Source organism: Gymnogyps californianus, chromosome 8 (genome assembly GCF_018139145.2).
Source record: "Gymnogyps californianus isolate 813 chromosome 8, ASM1813914v2, whole genome shotgun sequence".
NCBI classification, from domain to species: Eukaryota; Metazoa; Chordata; class Aves; order Accipitriformes; family Cathartidae; genus Gymnogyps; species Gymnogyps californianus.
The window spans coordinates 37006430-37023818 of NC_059478.1; the positions used below are offsets into that span (position 1 = coordinate 37006430).

Here is a 17389-nt window from a genome sequence, read left to right on the forward strand (position 1 = left end):
ATAGTAACAATATCAGCTTGAGAGAAGGTGGCCTTTTGCACTGTTACGCTCACTTAAGCAAGTAAATGTTCAATTAGGATGATTCACTTCAAGTGTGTAGCTTTTCCTTAAGAATGATGGCATCATGTTTATTTCAAATCCTTTATATTTAAACCTATTATTCTTTTCCATCAGTGTGTATACTTAACTATGTTTGCAGCAAGAACAGCTGAGAAGGAATTGGTCTGAGTTTTTTTTTACTTTTTTTTTTAACCTTGGATAGACCCTTCTTGGCAGTGCTGGCAGAATGGACATTCCCTGGAGTTCCTGAACAAAGTACTTGGCACTGGTGAGGCCGTACCTGCAGTACTGCGTCCAGTTCTAGGCTCCCCAGTACAAGAAAGATACGGACTTAACTGGAGGGAGTCCAGCACAGGGCCACAAAGATGACTAAGGGACTGGAGCATCTGTCATGTGAGGAGAGGCCGAGACTCTTTAGCCTGCACAAGAGAAGGCTCAGGGGTAATCTTACGTATGTGCATAAATACCTGATGGGATTCAATGCGGTGGAGGGTGCCAGCCTCTCCTCAGTAGCGCCCACTGACAGGACAAGAGGCAATGGGCACAAATTAGAACACGTGAAATTCCACTGAAACACAAGAAAACACTTTTTTTATTGTAAGGGATGTCGTACACTGGCAGAGGTGGTGGAGTCTCCATCTGTGGCGACAATCGAAACTCAACTGGACACGGTCCTCGACAACCTGCTCTAGCTGGCCCTGCCTGGGCAGGTGGGTTGCACTTGATCTCAAGAGGTCCCTTCAAACCTCAACAATTCTGTGAATTCATTTGCAATTTCTCACCAAGATGTCCTTGCCTCACTGTGGTCTCTTTCAGCCATCATCTGATTTTAGTGCTGGATGGTACAATTACTGTCATCAGGTACCAGTTTTGCAATGCTTATTGCTCCGGTAGGCCGCTTGGGAAATAAAGTGTGTAGTCACTATAAATCACCAACTTATTTACCTGCAGGAAGACCAATAATGCAACATCCTTGATAAGTATTTGACATACGTAAAAAATAGACCTTATTTTTTACTGTTCTATGGAAGCCAGCATTATACATAATATTTCTTGTATAGAATCAAAATGGTGTTCCTGCCTGGTATGGTTCTGGGGGACATGTGCCAGCATCAGGTGTTGGTAATCAATAGCATAATCATCCTAGACGGTTTTAATTAGGAAGCAAAGGGGTTTTTTTGAACAAAAGGACAGTTACCCTTACCTGCTCTGTGACTAGATTCTTGGATTTGCTTTTCCATAGAACTGAGGTAACAGAAGGAAACGGAAGCACCTCCAAATGTTGTCCTGTTTGCTGTGATGCAAGAAAGCGCACAGTTGGAGTTGGCATACTTTAAATTTACTCCCTCACCCGTTTTAAGATAACCTTCAGTTGCGGCAAGCCCCAACGTCTTCGTACGTACTCAAGGCTCGGGAGCGGCCTCGGCAGAGGCGCAGAACGGCAGGACGCTCCCCGCCCCAGGAGGCGGCGGCTGCTGGGCGCTGCCCTGCTGCCCGCGCCGGGACCGACCCGCCGCCCTCCCGGGAGCCGACAGCGGCTGGGCCGCGCCGGCAGCTCGGGGCGGCCGAGGGGCCTCGCGCGCGGCACGGCGGGAGCCGCCGGCGGCGCCGCTGCGGGGCGGGCGGCGGGCGGGCAGCTATCGCGAGGCCCTGCCGGGCGGCACTTCTTGCTCCGCCCCGCAGCGCGACGCTCCTTCCGGTGCAGGCGGCGAAGATGGTGGGTATCGCCGGCCGCGCCGGGGAAAGGGCCCGGCCCGGCGGGCCGAGAGAGGCGCAGGGCGACGCGCAGGTTTCCGGCCGCGCGGCTCTGCCCAGCGGGCCGGGAGGCCGGCGCGGGCTGGTGGCTGTGGCGGCCCCCGCGGTGGCGCCGGTGGCACTCGCCACTCCGGGTCCGGAGGGGACGCGGGGGCGCGCCTGCCGCCGGCCGGGCCGGGCGATGGCGGGACGGCGAGCGCGCGGCGAGGTGGCGCTGGGCGGCGGCCCCGGACTGTGGGGCCTCGGGGCCTCTGCGGTGAGGGGCGCGGCGTCCTCCGCCCGCGGTGAAGGGCTCCTTCTTCCGGGTTTTCGGTTTATTTCTGGCGAATTGGGGATTTTTCTCAGCTTCATTTATTGGAAGATTTCGTTCGCAGCCTTTCCCTGGGAAGGATTTAGCCAGACAGAAAAGTGACGGTGTGAGATACGAAATCTGCCCCGTGCTCAAAACAGACAGAGAGGTGTCTGTTTCCAAACAGTCACTGCTGCTAGTATTGACTGAATTATACCTAGGTGCTAAAGCCTCCTGAACTGACGGTACAACTGACGTTTTGTTGGTGCTTTTTACAGGGGACACCGCAAAAGGATGTTATAATAAAACCCGATGCTCCAAGCACATTACTTTCGGAGAAACACGCGGACTATATAGCCTCATATGGAACAAAGAAAGATGATTATGTAGGTATCGATTTGTTTCAGTACAGCTCAGATTTAAGGGTTAGATGCACGCTCACAAGCTAATTGTTTCTTGCCCTGCAGTCCAAAGTATGAAAGAAAGATGTTTGTGATGAGTTTTGGCATGTATTATCTGAGTATGAATTTGAAGATTATCAGTTTAGCTCTAGAATTACTCTGAGACCTGAGAAATGAACTACTTGTTGTTTCTTCATCCACTAGAATGCACAAGGAGTATAGCTGCATTTGCACGTTGCTGGTTTGATGGGACAACATACTCAATCTCACCACAGCACTGTTTCGTGCTCACTAGGTTTGATGAACACTAACTGGCATCGGTTTTATAGTCATAGGTCATCAGATGTAGCCCACAACAATAGGATTCCAGTTCCCGTAGGTGAAAAATGTCAGTAACTGCTTATGTCTGAAGAAAAGTTGCCATTACCTTTACTGTCCACAAAAGAACTCTAAGCACTGTTGCTTATGATTGTTGTTTTTGTGCTTAAAAAGTGCTGCATGTAGAAAATAATGTTTATGGGTCGTGTAGGTGATGTAATCAATGTCACAGAATTCAATATGAAATTTCACTTCCTAGTACAGCTTTAAATTGTGGCGATTTTGGCAGATGAAAGTAAGTTTCATTAAATGCTAGACTTGTTATTTTTGCGACTAGTTAGGGTGGTAATTTGAGTGGTAGTTTGGATGCCAAGATAATAACTGATGATCTGAAGTGAATTGGTGCCTAACTACTTGTATGTGTTTAATTTGACATTGAGCTTGATACTTTGAACTAGAAAATAACAGGGGAGGAAGGGAATGTAGTATGCGTAGATATATACATGTGCACGTGCCTGTATGTATGCACGTGTCTATACACACATGCATGATGTACAGAATATTTGCGAGTGGCTGATACATAGTAAGTTGTTAATGGGATGGAAGATGGTTGACATACTACAAACTGTAAATGTTAACTAATGTATTTTCATTGCTCTATATTGATGATATGCTTACCTGATTAAGAACTAAAATAATGCACTATTTAGGAATACTGTATGTCGGAGTATTTGAGGATGAGTGGTGTTTACTGGGGGCTGACAGCAATGGATCTCATGGGGCAGCTGCACCGAATGAACAAAGAAGAAATTCTGGCATTCATCAGATCATGTCAACATGAATGTGGTGGAATAAGTGCCAGCGTAGGTCATGATCCTCATCTTCTGTATACCCTCAGTGCTGTCCAGGTAAATGTAACAGGGTAATTTTAGAAAAAAACATTTGTAATTAATGATTCTGATGATTGCACATTTACGAACCAGGTACTGTTGGATGCCAATGGCAAAAACTATTTCAGTACCTTATTAAAAAAAATATCTAATGGACAAAACTTTAGGATTTAGCTGTATCATTTCCCCAAAAAATTGCCAGATTTGGGAACGTTGTCCTTCTAATGATCATTTAATGGTGACTGCATTCTTGATAAATTTTTTAACAGTCTTGAAATACTTCTTAGCTACAGGTTTTACTAGAGTTTTTTGTAGATAATTTTGGATATTGTAAATTCTTCCTAGTGTACAGTGAGGTGAAAGATACATATAACCAGAATAAGAGTGAAGTTTTGGGTTTTATTTTTTAATGTGTATATTACTATATATTATGATTGCTATAGAACATATTCATAAATAATTATGTAATATTTGTATAAACTATATGTTTATGTAATAGGTATAATTATGTGTGGTGTGTTTACACTTTAGTACTGTACAAAAGAAACATTGTAGTACTCAGTTCTTGTTGTGTTCTTCAAATCTGCTTTTATTGTGTATAACTTAAAAATGATACCAGTCTGTCGAGCATTTTATTTATTTATTTGGTATGTACTCTTCACCTGAGAAAAAGTAATTCTCAATCGTATTTTTTCACTGTAACTATCTCTATTATAGATTTAATTTCTCACTATCTTTTGCGTCTTTATTTTTTTTCTTTTATTTTCTCCCCCCCCCCCGTGCAAACTGTTGTGGAAAAAAATACCAAAAGGGCTCAAATGCTTCTGAACAGTCGCTTGATTGCTTGCATAATGTATCTCTAGTCCAATCTTATGGAAGAAATATTTAAATGGTGTTACAAATAAATAAGATAGCATCCTCTTTTAGGAAGAAGGTGGGTTGGGTTTAAGGTGTTGGATTTGAAGCCCTTAGGTAGGACAGAAGAATACTGTTTTCTTGGGTCAGTGGTGAGTGTTGGCATGTATTATCTGCTCTCAAGTTGATATTTATCACCACTTTAGCTCTAGAATTACTCTGAATAGTCCGAGAACCAGGAAACTAAAGTTTCTTTAGGCTATGACATTTGAGCTTTTCCAAACTGTCCAATCAAACTCCTTTCACAAATTCTAATCCAGTATAAGGAGAAGGGTGTACAATTTGAGGTTGTTTACTTTTACAGATTAGAGATGTTAGTTCTTAAATAAATACTTGATGTTACTAGGAGATATTTTCATGTTAACTGAATGTGGCTCTAGATGTGCAAAGTTGAAAAGTGTTAGCAAGTGCTGATGTAAAATTTTTGTGGTAAACTTAACCAGCATGTCTCAATGAGCATGCATGTTCTTAGTGAGCAAACACCGTTTAGTCCTATCTACATATCCAGAATGTTTAAAGGATCATGTCACATCTTCTTTTGGTCACAATTAATAGTAATTTGTTCAGATTTGCTTTTTAAGGAGCATGCTATGATTATATATTTTCTGTTGGAGTTGTACATTCTTTTTTGCATTTCTGTAAGACTGAAATTTTATCTAACAAGTGAAAGATTCCAGCTAACTCTAGGTGTTCAAAGTCATAGTTGTTGGTATTTTTCGGATTGGCACTATGATGTTGCTTAGTTTCAACTGTTCTTTCTATTACGCTATTTATAATAAATTCTTAATTACTCTCTTTACAGATTATGCAAGTTATGAGTAAAAACACCAAGCCAGCTGGGGCTCATAGACAGTATTGTTGTTTTCACATGACATTGTGTCATATGAGTTTACTGGTTCAAATCAGCGCTAGCTCAGAAAACTTTGTATTCCCTGCTATGACCTTTATTTTTCTTCCAGAATATATTGACTGTACAGTTTGTGTCTAATCATATTGTTCATACTTTTTCTTAAGTTGCAGTTTGGTTCTACTCATGACATTTAAAAATTGAATGTAAATAAAATATATATAATTATAATTATATATATATATAATATATAATTATAATTCGAAACTAATTATTGCTGACAGGCTTTGACTGTGAGTGGTATTAGTAACTAGCTGCTTAACTTACACTTGTACGTATCCAAGTAGCAGCCGTGCACAAACTAGAAATTTGTAAGTATAGAATGTCATTATTCCGTTACAAAATTAACCATAATCAAACCTCTGTTCTACATAATGCTAATGTAAAAACAAATAAACCTGATTATGCTTTTGAACGGAGAGCTGAAAGTTGGAAAGTAACAAAGCATGAAAGAGTTCAGCTTGAATTGCCTATATTTTAATTCGAGAATTTCTTAAAGTTTTTAGACAGAGATGGATGAACTGCAGTGAATGAAATTTTATTTTAATAAACCTTACCAAATAGTATTCACAGTCAATTAAATAAAGTCTTTTATAAATCCAGGATTTTTTTTTTAAAGAAATAAATTTTTAAAATTTTGCCTCTCTGATTGTTACTGTGTCTTTTTTTTCCAGATTCTTATCTTATATGATAGTCTCCATGTTGTTGATGTAAATAAAATTGTTGAATATATACAGAACTTGCAAAAAGAAGATGGATCATTTGCTGGAGACAAATGGGGTAATTTTTAGATCTTTAAAATTTGGTGACTAGGTTGACATGTGTAACTCTGTATGGTCTTTTTGCTCATGTATTGTATGTGAACACTTTTATTTTCTGAGTTATGAAAAAGGAGGTTTTGTGAAGGACAGAGTTGGGTTTCATTTTTTTCATAAATATTCTAAACTTCAGTTCCGTTCTTGTATTAAAAATAAATTGTCGAGCTCTTAAAGAAGAAAACTTTTGGGGATTTGTAGCTTGACAGTACTTTGATATACTAGATATGCTATCCCATAAGGAATGTTTTATACTTGCTATTTAATGGCAGTCAGTTATGATCTTTATCCATGTCGGCTGTGAAAGGATCTTTCACTATATGGGAATGAGAAAAACTGGTTTTGTTCTCATGAACTTCTGTTAATACTGATGTTGTTTCTGCACATAAATTCTTTATGAACAAAGATGGTATTTCTAAGCTGTAGCATAAATATTTAGTCACTTTAAAAATACTTATTCCCATGGAACACTTAAATTTTAATAAAATCTATTGCGTATCGCTCATTGTTCTGGTAAAATTCAGCAATCACGATCATGGCAGTATATGTAAGCTACTGTAGCGGTAGCTGTTGTGCTATGTGTTAAAGTGGTTCATAGTTTGCTGTATCCTTTTTGCTAAAGTACTGAAACAAACGTACTGAATGCACAATGGATTTACGTTATTTCTGAAAGGCAGTTACAGCGCAGCTGAAGGAGTGTGATACCTGATGTAGTACAGAACAGCACGTGTTTGTTTTATATGTTTCAGCTTGTGGTTTTCTTAAGAAGAAAAGTCTTGCATCAGTTTGACCAAAAAAATGAGTGTTTGCGGCTGGGTTCAATTTTAAATTTTGACTTCAAGTATTAATTACTTGCAGTTTGTGCTAGGAGAGTTATATTGGTATGGACTTGCCGAGCAATCATTCTGCTATAGGTGTAGTGGTTTTGGTTTAGCTTCCAGGTGTAAGTATGCAAAAGAAAACTTGCAACTTTCATCAGTCTTCCTCTAAAAACAAAAATGGCTTCTACTTCTGTCTGGATTTAAGGCAGATCAAGAGTTGTGTCTGAGTGTTTTTGAGTCCACTGCTCTGCAATTACCTAGTACAGCCCTACAGATAAACTCTAAAATTACATAGTTATTTGTAAATTACCACTAGTTGAATTGATTTGGATATATATCTGAGTATACACCAGCTCAAAATGAGTTGTTCGCTTTTATGTGCAGTGAACATAGAGATCACTTGAGTTGTAATGTACACTTTCTAAATTACTGAGGAAATAATTCATGGGCTGGAAAAGGAAACAGTGCGGGGGCAGTTCTTGGCTGATTTTTGTTCAATGTAAAACCTAGTATTTTAACATTTTGTTCCATATTTTCAGTGATGATTTAAATGTATTTTTGTTCTTGTTAATAAAAATCCTCTTATTTCATTCCCTATGCCCCACATTCTAGGAGAAATAGATACAAGGTTCTCCTTCTGTGCTGCAGCAACTCTTGCACTTCTGGTAAGTCCTAAATCAGTACTTGCACAAGTACAGAATCTTCTCTTTGGTACTGCTGAAGTTTCTGTAGTTAATGAGCTTGGTAGAATATAGAGTGCATTAGTTGCTTTTCTGACTTGCAGGGAAAGCTGGACGCTATTGATGTGGGGAAAGCAGTAGAATTCGTTTTGTCATGTATGAACTTCGATGGAGGATTTGGTTGTAGACCAGGTTCCGAATCACATGCAGGACAGGTGAGTTTTTCTTTATATGGAAATGTTTTAAATTAACAAGCATCATGTACTGCCTATAAATGTTTCTTTACAACATCTATCAGTGATGTCAATTGATGTACCTTTCTTGTTTCCCAAATGCCTGATTCTAATACCTTGGTTAAAATAAATGAACAAATAGGTAGATAAATCTGAGAAGATGAGTAGAGACTCGGGGGGTTATAGTCTGGGGGCAGGGGGGAGATCATAAGGGAACAACTTTTAGGACTGTATTTCAATCTTCACATAGTGATGTTGGAATAGTTAGCATGAGGATTTTTAGAGAATTTGAAATGGGTATTAATGGAGACATTGGACAAGATCTATCACTGTGTCTGCCACAAATAATGAAACATAAAGGTCAATTGTATAATATGTTTGATATTTATCAGCTGATGAACCCAAATAAAAATGAGATGTGAACCTTCTCAAGGGGAGGCTTGCTTAATTTTTTGAGGAAAGTCAGTTTTAAGATGATGCCTAACTCAGGCGTGGGAACATTTATCATATTTTGTTGTAGGCGCTAAAGAGTGTTTTACTAGTCACAGTGAATTCTGAAGAATGCTCAGTAAAATCTAGTTGAGAAGAGAATGCAGTAGTCTAATTGGAACAAATTAAGGGATCTCTCAAGGAAGAGAATCTCAATGACTTCTTCCAGCAGAAAATTTACATAAACACTACCTTTCCTATTTTTATTTTTTTCATGGAAGGGATTATTGCACTTACCCTGAATTTATGAATAGAAATGAACTTTTAATAAAATATTTTAATGCTGTTGCAATCACCTGTTTATTTTGCATAATTATGGTGAGCAATGCCATAGCCAGGATTCACCTCAGCACATGAAAATAGTAGAGGTATTTTGTTGAGAAAAAGTGTTGGGTTTTTTCTCCCCTCCCCCCCCTCTTTTTTTAAATCAGGAAAATAAAATTTAAACCTGGTACATGTACCTTATCTTATGAGTTTTATCTACAGTAGCATTGCCCATATGGTCTAAATGGCTGGACCATGTTCTAGTGTTCAAGGAAGTCAGATTAAGTAGCTGAACGCACTCTGTTTGCAGCTGGCATTTCCTGGGAGGATTAGATCTGTTGTGCATATTCACGTACTCCTTAAAATGCTGTAAAGGGCAACTCCTTTGCCTGCACAGTAGTTCAAAAGTTTTCTGGGAGTATCACATTTATTTTACAGTATTCTTGGATAGGCACGTCCCTGTTGATGTGTGCTTTTGTTGGGTTTTTTTGTTGTCTTTTTGGAGGTGTGTTTTATTAGGAAAAGGCGATTATGAGCAGACTTCAGTTGATAGTGTGGTTTCTTGCAGTTGGTGCTTGGATGCTTTCTTAGTGACCGCATGAAATGTGACCGGAGTATGCTGTTGCACTGTAAATGTTATTGCCCAGGAAAAAATAAACAGAGATTAGTCAATGCACTTACATTACATGGCACATTGAAAGTAAGCCTGACATGACTAGATGTATGTGGGATTGCCAGGATAGTTAATGATCAGAGTTAACCTGTTTCTGCTAGAGAATTCATTTGGTCTTTAGTTTGCTCTCCACGAGCCTTAGGGTAAGAAGCAGATACAGGAACAAACCATAGGCTGGATGCAAAATTTTCATAAAGGCCTTATCCAGCCTGCAGAAATCAGTCTGAGTACTGTGGCTTTAAACTCTGTGTTTTTAAAGTAAAACTGTATGGCTCTGCCTGATCTTTTAGGATCTTTTTCCAAACCTTGCGTTAGTGTCTTGTCTTAGTAAAATCTTGCTGTTCTATAATTACATTGTGTAACTGGTACTTTTATATGAAAGCAACTGTAACAATAACATACTTTTCTAATGAAACTCTGAAACTAAAAGTTGAAATGTGTGCTTATTTTGTATTGTGTTTACATGACTGTATTCCTGCTTTGAGATCTTCCTGCATTTAGTCTGCTAAACTATACTTAGTTTTTAAATACACAAAAAATTTATGTCTGTAATTTTAGATCTATTGTTGCACAGGATTTCTGGCTATAACAGACCAGTTGCATCAAATAAATGTTGACTTGCTGGGTTGGTGGCTTTGTGAACGTCAGTTACCTTCTGGAGGTCTCAACGGACGACCAGAGAAGGTATTAAGTGGCTTCTTTTGTTCGTTCAAACCTCACTAGAGATTATTTTTTCTAAAGCTGAAGTACTTCTGGAAAATGTCATGACTTCTATGAAATATTTAGTAAACTTTTCAAAGAAGTCAGGCCTTCATTTTGATTCTTCATTTTGTCACTAACACTTGTCATGCAGTCCTTAGCTATGCTTAGTTTGAGTCCTCAGTTTAGGAAAGTACACATATTGAAGTATGTCTTGCTGACCACTTGAACTAGTATCCTGTTAAATCAGGGCTTGAATGTTTTCTGAAATTGGGAATGATCTCTTCTGTAGGATTTGTACAAAAATTACTGTTTTACTGGATGTAAATCCTGGGTGTAATAGTGATCCACATCACACTAGGAAATTGCGTAACCTAGAATAATCTCCACTGGCAAATAGATAACCAACCAATAGATTTTTTTCAGAAAAAAGAAACTAGGTGATACGAAGTTCTTTGTACTTACCCCTGAAAAAGGCGCTGTGGTTTTTTAGCCTCTCCCACAGAAGGTGAAGGCTGTTTCAAAATCACATTGTTGTGGTTTTGTTTCTTGAAGAAGGGAAGAGGTTTGAAAAAGAGACTTTCATTTCCTGAAAAAGGGAAGTAATCTGAAAAGAGACTGCATCCAGGAACTTGCTTCTGTTTACCCCAAAGAGACTGTTTAAGTGTTGTTTCTCTGCAACAGTATTATGACAACACACTTAGTAATTTGCAGAATCACCAATAAAATTTGCAACGTCATGTTTAAAACAATATCAAATAATAATCTGCTTCTCTGCTTGCCAGTTACCTGATGTATGTTATTCGTGGTGGGTGCTAGCATCCTTGAAGATGATCGGTAGGTTACATTGGATTGACAGAGAGAAACTGCGCTGCTTTATTTTGGCTTGCCAGGATGAGGAGACTGGAGGATTTGCTGACAGACCAGGAGATATGGTAAATAATCCTTCACTAAATAAAATATACTTAATTGAAAATTTCAACTGAAAAAGTAAGTTTTCTCGTTTGAGTGTCACTCAGCTTGTGATCCAGGTGTGTTTTGCAGAGCCTTCAGTTTACTTGGAAGGAAAGAGTAGGGTAGAGTTGCTTTCAAAGGCTTACTTGGGGAGCACGTATTTTATATTGCACTTGCACTGTAGTATCCCCCACTGAAGTCAGTTGCCATTCCTTACAAATTCTGGTTTGGTTCCCATAACACATACCACACAAATCGTTTCTCACAAGACGACTTGGAAGATATCTGTAAAAATACTATGTTTGGTGGTAGGTTTTTGGGGATGTGTGGGTTTTTTGGGAGTTTGTTTTGTTTTGTAAAATGATATGCAAGTTAGAGTCCAGCGCAGGTTAAGAGAATTGAAGACTACTCTGTGGTTTTGCCTGATCTAAATAAGTCGTAAGTTTTTATTAAGAATCCTTATACGCTAACTTTTGTTCTGTGCTAGCCCAGCCACTGAATAAATCCTCTCACTGGCATTTGTCTAGATGAGGGAGGAAGAAGCTTTTGTGATAACATTATGAAGAGGCTGGTGGTATGGATTTTCTGCTTGATTGAGAGAGCAGTTATGGTTTAGCTGGTCTGTTGTCTCTGGTTTCAAGCGGAAATAATTGAGATTGTCCAGGTAAAATGGCAAATAAAGTTCGTATCTTTCAAGGATGCTGGACAAATAAAATTAAAAGTATTATGAGACCTCAGTGCAATTCCTATAGAACACTTGGCTGCTTATTTGTTAACGGTCAGGGGGAAGTCTTAACTGTTTTGCAGCTGACCATGTCTTCTCCTTTTTCCACAAATGCATTAAAAACTGAAGTAGCTTTCTATTTATTTGCAAGCTGATGTATTATTCCCACTTGGGGGAGAGGGAGAAATCTCTTTCCTCTGGTCTGTCATTTGGAAAGTGTTTTGGTGTTCTTAAAATGGGAAGGTTTTTGTATTTCTAAGGAGCTCACAGAAAGACTTTTTCCCTTTTCAGAATTCTCCAAGAAAAGCCTAACACTTAAAGTCTTAATGGTTTTCTGGCTTCGAGATTAAACTTGGGCTATTGAGCTATTCTTGTCTTGCTAGAAGAGCAACTTTGCAGAGCCTTTCGTCTATATCTAATGCAGACACCTTTGAGAGAGTTTTTGCATATTATGTTAGCAGTCATTTCATATTATTTTTACCTGTCATCCGTTGTTGAAGTGGGCACTGCCATAGAAATGTTGACGCCTACAGGTTTTTGCTTTGTTCCTGCAGAAACTGATTCCTGACAGACCTTGTTGGGTTTTGGTTTTTTTGTGGGTTTTTGTGGGGTTTTTTGTTTGTTGGTTTGGGTTTGTTTGTTGGTTTGTTTTGGGAGGGGTCTTGGGGGGTTTTTTGGTTTTGGGGGGGTGTTTTTTTTTTTTTTTTTTTTTTTAAATTAGTTCTAGTCTTTTGATTTGACATTGTGATTGTATTTCAGGTTTTGAACCACTTGACAATAAGACAGCTCTGTTGTCTTTTTTTAAGTTCCAAGCAGCTACTTCTCGATAACTTAGCTTAGTGGCTGTGCTTATTAGCTCTTATTTGTAATTCAGCAGGTTTTTCCTTTTTTATTTGCTTTAAAGAAAATTGCAGAAAGGTGCATACAACATAACAGTAGGTACATCTTCTAGGAATCTGGGTTTCCCTGAACATGCATACTGCTCACCAAGAGGTTGAATCTGTAACTTCATTTGCACACTTCCCATTGGGGACCGTCTCCCCTTCTGGGCTGTCCATCTCTACAAGGGAATTCTGTCTTGCTATTCCTAAAGTGTACTGTTTATTATTGTTTTGCTCCATACTTATTTATTTTACCCCTCCTCTAAAGGCCACATACTCATTCTGGGAAGGAGCTAGTAAACATATGTCTGAGCTTTGACCACACCTGTAATGTGGTTGCCAAACCGTTGAGGAGCAAGACTTGCTATTCTAGTGGTTTGAACCTTCTAGGCTGTGATCAATGGTTGGAGATCCTGTATATGTCTGTAACATGGTAATTCAGCTTAGTTTACTGTAGTATAGAACCTTTGCAATAAGATCCAGAAGTTCCACTAATGCAAACAGGATGTACGTTGCACCAGACAGCACAGGTACTTTTGGACAGGATTTTGTAGAATGGCTAATTAACTCCACTGACAGGATGCTTATGTCATGAGACTTCATAGTCTATTGCAGTTATGTAGTGATACATGCTTTTAGGGAAGGCTCATACAGTGAGGGAATACTTGAATACCAAATAACTGCTCCTGTCTCTTCTGTTTTTTTTCTTGTATTTTTTCCTTTCTGTTTTCTAGCACAGTAGGTTGCTGCTCCCCTCTCAAGATTTTACAGCACAGCTCTGTATTCAGAGACCATTAAAAAGCGTTATAATGTTGCTGAAGAGCAAATGGGGAATTCATGGAAGTGGTACTTGTAGATGATCAAATTTACTTTTAAAATTTTTATTACCTTTGCTTCTGCTACCCTATGACATTGCATGTTAATGGAGACACGTGAGTGCTTCCTGGCAAATTCAGAGTTGAAAATCGTCTTAGCAGCAGACAATCGACAAGCATCTCTGAGTAAATCATAGTATTGTAAATGCACGCTTTGGAAATTGTCTTGCTTGTCAACACATCAGCACAAAGGAAAGTCTGCTCAGTTGCGTTGTCTTCTCCAGCCATGGAGATTTGCAGTTCTCTTGCTAGCAAACAAAAGCTTCATTCCATACAAATGAAAAGCTAGATTGACTTTTAGAAACGGACACAAACTTTCTTTCTTCTCCCAGGTGGATCCATTTCACACCTTATTTGGAATTGCTGGACTATCTTTATTAGGAGAAGAACAAATTAAGGCCGTCAATCCTGTCTTTTGTATGCCAGAAGATGTCCTTCGAAGAATAAATGTACAGCCTGAGCTTGTGAGCTAAGCCTCGTAGAGACAAAAGGTTGATATGACCAGTTGCTTTGGTTTTACTGATTTAAGTAATCTCATCTCTGAAACTGTTAGCATATTCTTCGTTGAGATGTGTTTACATTATGAAAGTAAAGCAATAGCTTTACTGTGGGCTTTGTCACTTTGTAAACTGTATCAGAACAGGCTGGCTCTAATAATCTGAGTGTAACATGTTCTTTGGTTGTATATAAGAGATGTAGAAACATTTCTAATCTGTATCTAAATATATGGGCCTTTGCATTTTTTTTTTTGAATATTCAAATCAAAGCAATAGTGTGAATGCTTAATTTTTGTATTCCTGTGATATCAACCATGCTAGCGTCTGTCTTTACACAAGCATGTTTTGATGGTGGATCACACAAAGCACTTGAATGTGAAAAAAAACCCAAACAAAACCCTGCTTAAGCCATGCACTTAATGCCACACACTTGTGTATTTAATTTTTCCTGTTCACGTTTGCCATCACTTCTATATACTGAGAAACAAGCTTTTTCTTCTGATAGTAACTGATACCAGTGAAAACAAAAATTATGGTTCCATTAAGTATATAAGTGTCTTAATTTATTGATGAGTCCCTTAGACAAAATTTCGCTGATATTTGAAAGAGAGCATACCTTGAGTATGTATAGTAAAACTTGTTAACATTAAGCATTCTAGAGAAGGTCTCTATAGGACAGTGACTTGTAACTGAATATAGAGTTGATCCTAAATTTGTTGCTGGGTTGAAATCCTGCTTTCGTAGCTTTTAAGACAATAATTGCCAACACTTGATTATGGTGTAATTGAGAATAAAACTAGCCGTGGAAGATACTTGTTCTCTGAAGGATGAAGTCCTCTTTGTCTTCACAGAAGCCCTAAAATTGCCTCTTAATTTACATTCCACACACCCTGGCTGAGACTGAATGGTATTCCAGTTGAAATATACAGTAAAAGGTAATCATGAAAGGGAAGAAGTCTTTGATAATCTCTATACTTACGCTTACGGAAAGTCTAAAGTTGTTTCAAACACAGTTTTAAAAGCCAGCTGGTTAGTTCTATCCAGCCTATTTGTGTTAGTAGGGAGTAAGCTAGAACTGGACAAAGTAACCTTTTGGTAGACCTTTACTTGTAGAGAATTTCAAAGAGAGAATGTGTATTTCAATGCTCAAGTACTTCTAATGAATTTTTTAAGCCTTTTCTACAGGCTTTTAGATACGGTAAAAACCCTGCTCTTTTTAGCTGTCCAGTTGCCTGATGAATTCTTTGGTCAAAGTGTGGCATTAATTTCTTTTTCAGGGTTTGGAAAGAAGTTACAGTAGGCTTTGTGTTGAGTGCGAGGGAATGAGAGCAGTGATCAGGTTCTATCTAACTGTCAAGTTTAACAGAAAATTCTAAAATAAATTTTTCTCATTCCAGGTTACCTTTGCAAGTGCCACTTCTTTTCATCTAAGGAAACACTGTTCAGTACATAGGAATTTGCCATTTTTTCCACGTTGTGTAGACAAAATAGAATCCGCTTCAGAATATCTAGTCTAGTATAGACTGAGACACCCTGGGAATTAATATGTGGGTGATACTGCATGACAGTGTAGAACATTTCACTGTAGGTTGAATTCCTATTAATATTATTGGAGTTTTTCTCTGAAGGAGGTCTGGTCAACTTCATTTCCCAAGTCAGCTGTGATTTGTAAAGGTCTTATAAGATTATAGGTTAAAAAAGGGGTGAGTATGTGTAGAAACTAAAAATTTCCTAAGGATATTCTTCCATTCTTTACGTCAGTTTTTTAAAATACTGTGTTCGTAGAAAGAGAGTCATCACAATTTTTCTTAGGCAAACAAAATCACATTTTCTGTTAAATGTACTGTGAAAAAAATTAGTTGCCCAGTGTGTCTGTGTTAAGACTTATGTCATTTTGGTGCAGAATACATTGTTACTGTCTACCTCTATTTTGTTAAAAGTACTGATAAGATTTTTTTTCTGAGCTTATGTAGTTAGAAACTTTGCAGTAATTAATTTACTGTTCTCAGTCTTCAGTTACAGGTCCTTTATTAAAGGCTTTCAGAAATTTGTACTTCAACTTTTTTTCCCATGGAAATCTTTTATATGGAAACATCCTGACATTATCTTAGTACTTGATCTTAAGTACTGTAGTGTAGCCAACATTCCCAGCAATAAATTTTGCAAGATGCTGTATGAGAATTTGTGAAAGAATAATGAATAATTCAGGTACATAAAATTGTGTGTCTGTAGATATGTTTATTAAAAGAAAATCTGTGTGTGCGTGTGTGTGTGCGTGTGTGTGCGAAATCAACAGCAGTTCTATTACCTCTGGACTTGACCATGTTTAGAAGGTATGGGCTTTATTCCAAACATGCTTCCTTTCCGTTTTGTTGAGACAGCGCGTTAGGCGAATTCAGCCTTTGATTTGTGACTGTAAGGAAGGACGGAAGGTGGAAGATGGATATTCCTTTTCTTTCTGCTTTTCTTGCCATACACTTGGATCTCTGTCAAAGAAGAGAAGGTCTAACACCAGCTTCAGGAGTCTGAATGCATATGGAAAGTTCAATGTAGGACTTGAAATTCAGGACAGTGGCAGTCACTGGAATCGGCACCTGCTGTCTTCCATCCTTCGCTGTGCAGTGAAACTGAAGTTTCTGATGCTCAAATTTTTAAAGGTGTCTGACTGGTGATGCTCAGTGCTGAGAGAGCACATGCCTGTTCTGAACTAGGAGGCTGGGGGCAGTTCCTTTCAGATGTCAGCTGAGGAGCTGCAACTGATAGTATTTCTGTGGTGAAGTTGAACAGCCATCGAACTACAGCTGTCCACAAAGAGTTGTAGCCTAGTAAAGGCTGGCTTCAGTTTGGAGTGTGTTTTAATGCAGACGTATTAAATTCTGGAGACAAAATGTTGTCTAGTCAAAATGTTAATTGAAACAGTTTTAGTGGTGTATATTACATGCTAATATACAAAGCAGTGTTACAGTGTTCCAAAACATGCATAGAAGGACATCTATTTAAGACAAATCTAGATGTAAACAAGCTTTATGGTTTTTATTGGGATCTTTTGCTATCTAAACTCTTGAGCAGGGGGAAAACATCTGTGAAGCTCCTGCCAGAACAGTCTCTGTTGAAGAATGAATGTGGGACAAGTTATGTTTAAGTGCTTTACTCCTGTTTTAAAGAGCATAGCAAACCATTTCTTTGCATTCCTGCGTCGCCCTCTTATTGTCTGTAATTGCGTACTTATAATGAAACTTGTTGCATGTC

At 38.6% G+C, this 17389-nt stretch overlaps 1 protein-coding gene, 1 long non-coding RNA gene and 2 other non-coding genes across 4 annotated transcripts; 3 read left to right on the plus strand and 1 right to left on the minus strand.

Annotated features, from left to right (window-relative positions):
- Positions 1–623: 623 nt before the first annotated feature.
- LOC127018838 (uncharacterized) lies at positions 624–1621 on the minus strand. The gene is made up of 3 exons (XR_007766844.1): positions 1464–1621; positions 1265–1354; positions 624–1005 (listed from the first exon to the last, which is right to left on the minus strand). It is a non-coding gene; the product is annotated as an uncharacterized LOC127018838 (long non-coding RNA).
- Positions 1622–1774: 153 nt separating this feature from the next.
- Positions 1775–17389, plus strand: RABGGTB (Rab geranylgeranyltransferase subunit beta). The gene is made up of 9 exons (XM_050901086.1): positions 1775–2071; positions 2326–2490; positions 3534–3731; positions 6210–6315; positions 7784–7836; positions 7956–8066; positions 10069–10194; positions 10995–11144; positions 13976–17389. The coding sequence occupies exons 1-9, from the start codon at positions 1775–1777 to the stop codon at positions 14114–14116; spliced, it is 1347 nt and encodes a 448-aa protein (XP_050757043.1). The 3' UTR covers positions 14117–17389.
- On the plus strand, positions 2592–2674 carry LOC127019433 (small nucleolar RNA SNORD45). The gene has a single exon (XR_007766924.1). It is a non-coding gene; the product is annotated as a small nucleolar RNA SNORD45 (small nucleolar RNA).
- On the plus strand, positions 4713–4800 carry LOC127019434 (small nucleolar RNA SNORD45). Its single transcript, XR_007766925.1, has one exon. It is a non-coding gene; the product is annotated as a small nucleolar RNA SNORD45 (small nucleolar RNA).

Excerpts from the sequence above, each read along its gene's own strand:
- RABGGTB (XM_050901086.1), top strand. The coding sequence starts at position 1,775 with ATGGTGGGTATCGCCGGCCGCGCCGGGGAAAGGGCCCGGCCCGGCGGG. Across the intron at positions 2,072-2,325 it reads GGGGCCTCGGGGCCTCTGCG|GTGCTAAAGCCTCCTGAACT; the intron begins GTGAGGGGCGCG and ends AATTATACCTAG. Across the intron at positions 10,195-10,994 it reads TCAACGGACGACCAGAGAAG|TTACCTGATGTATGTTATTC; the intron begins GTATTAAGTGGC and ends TCTGCTTGCCAG.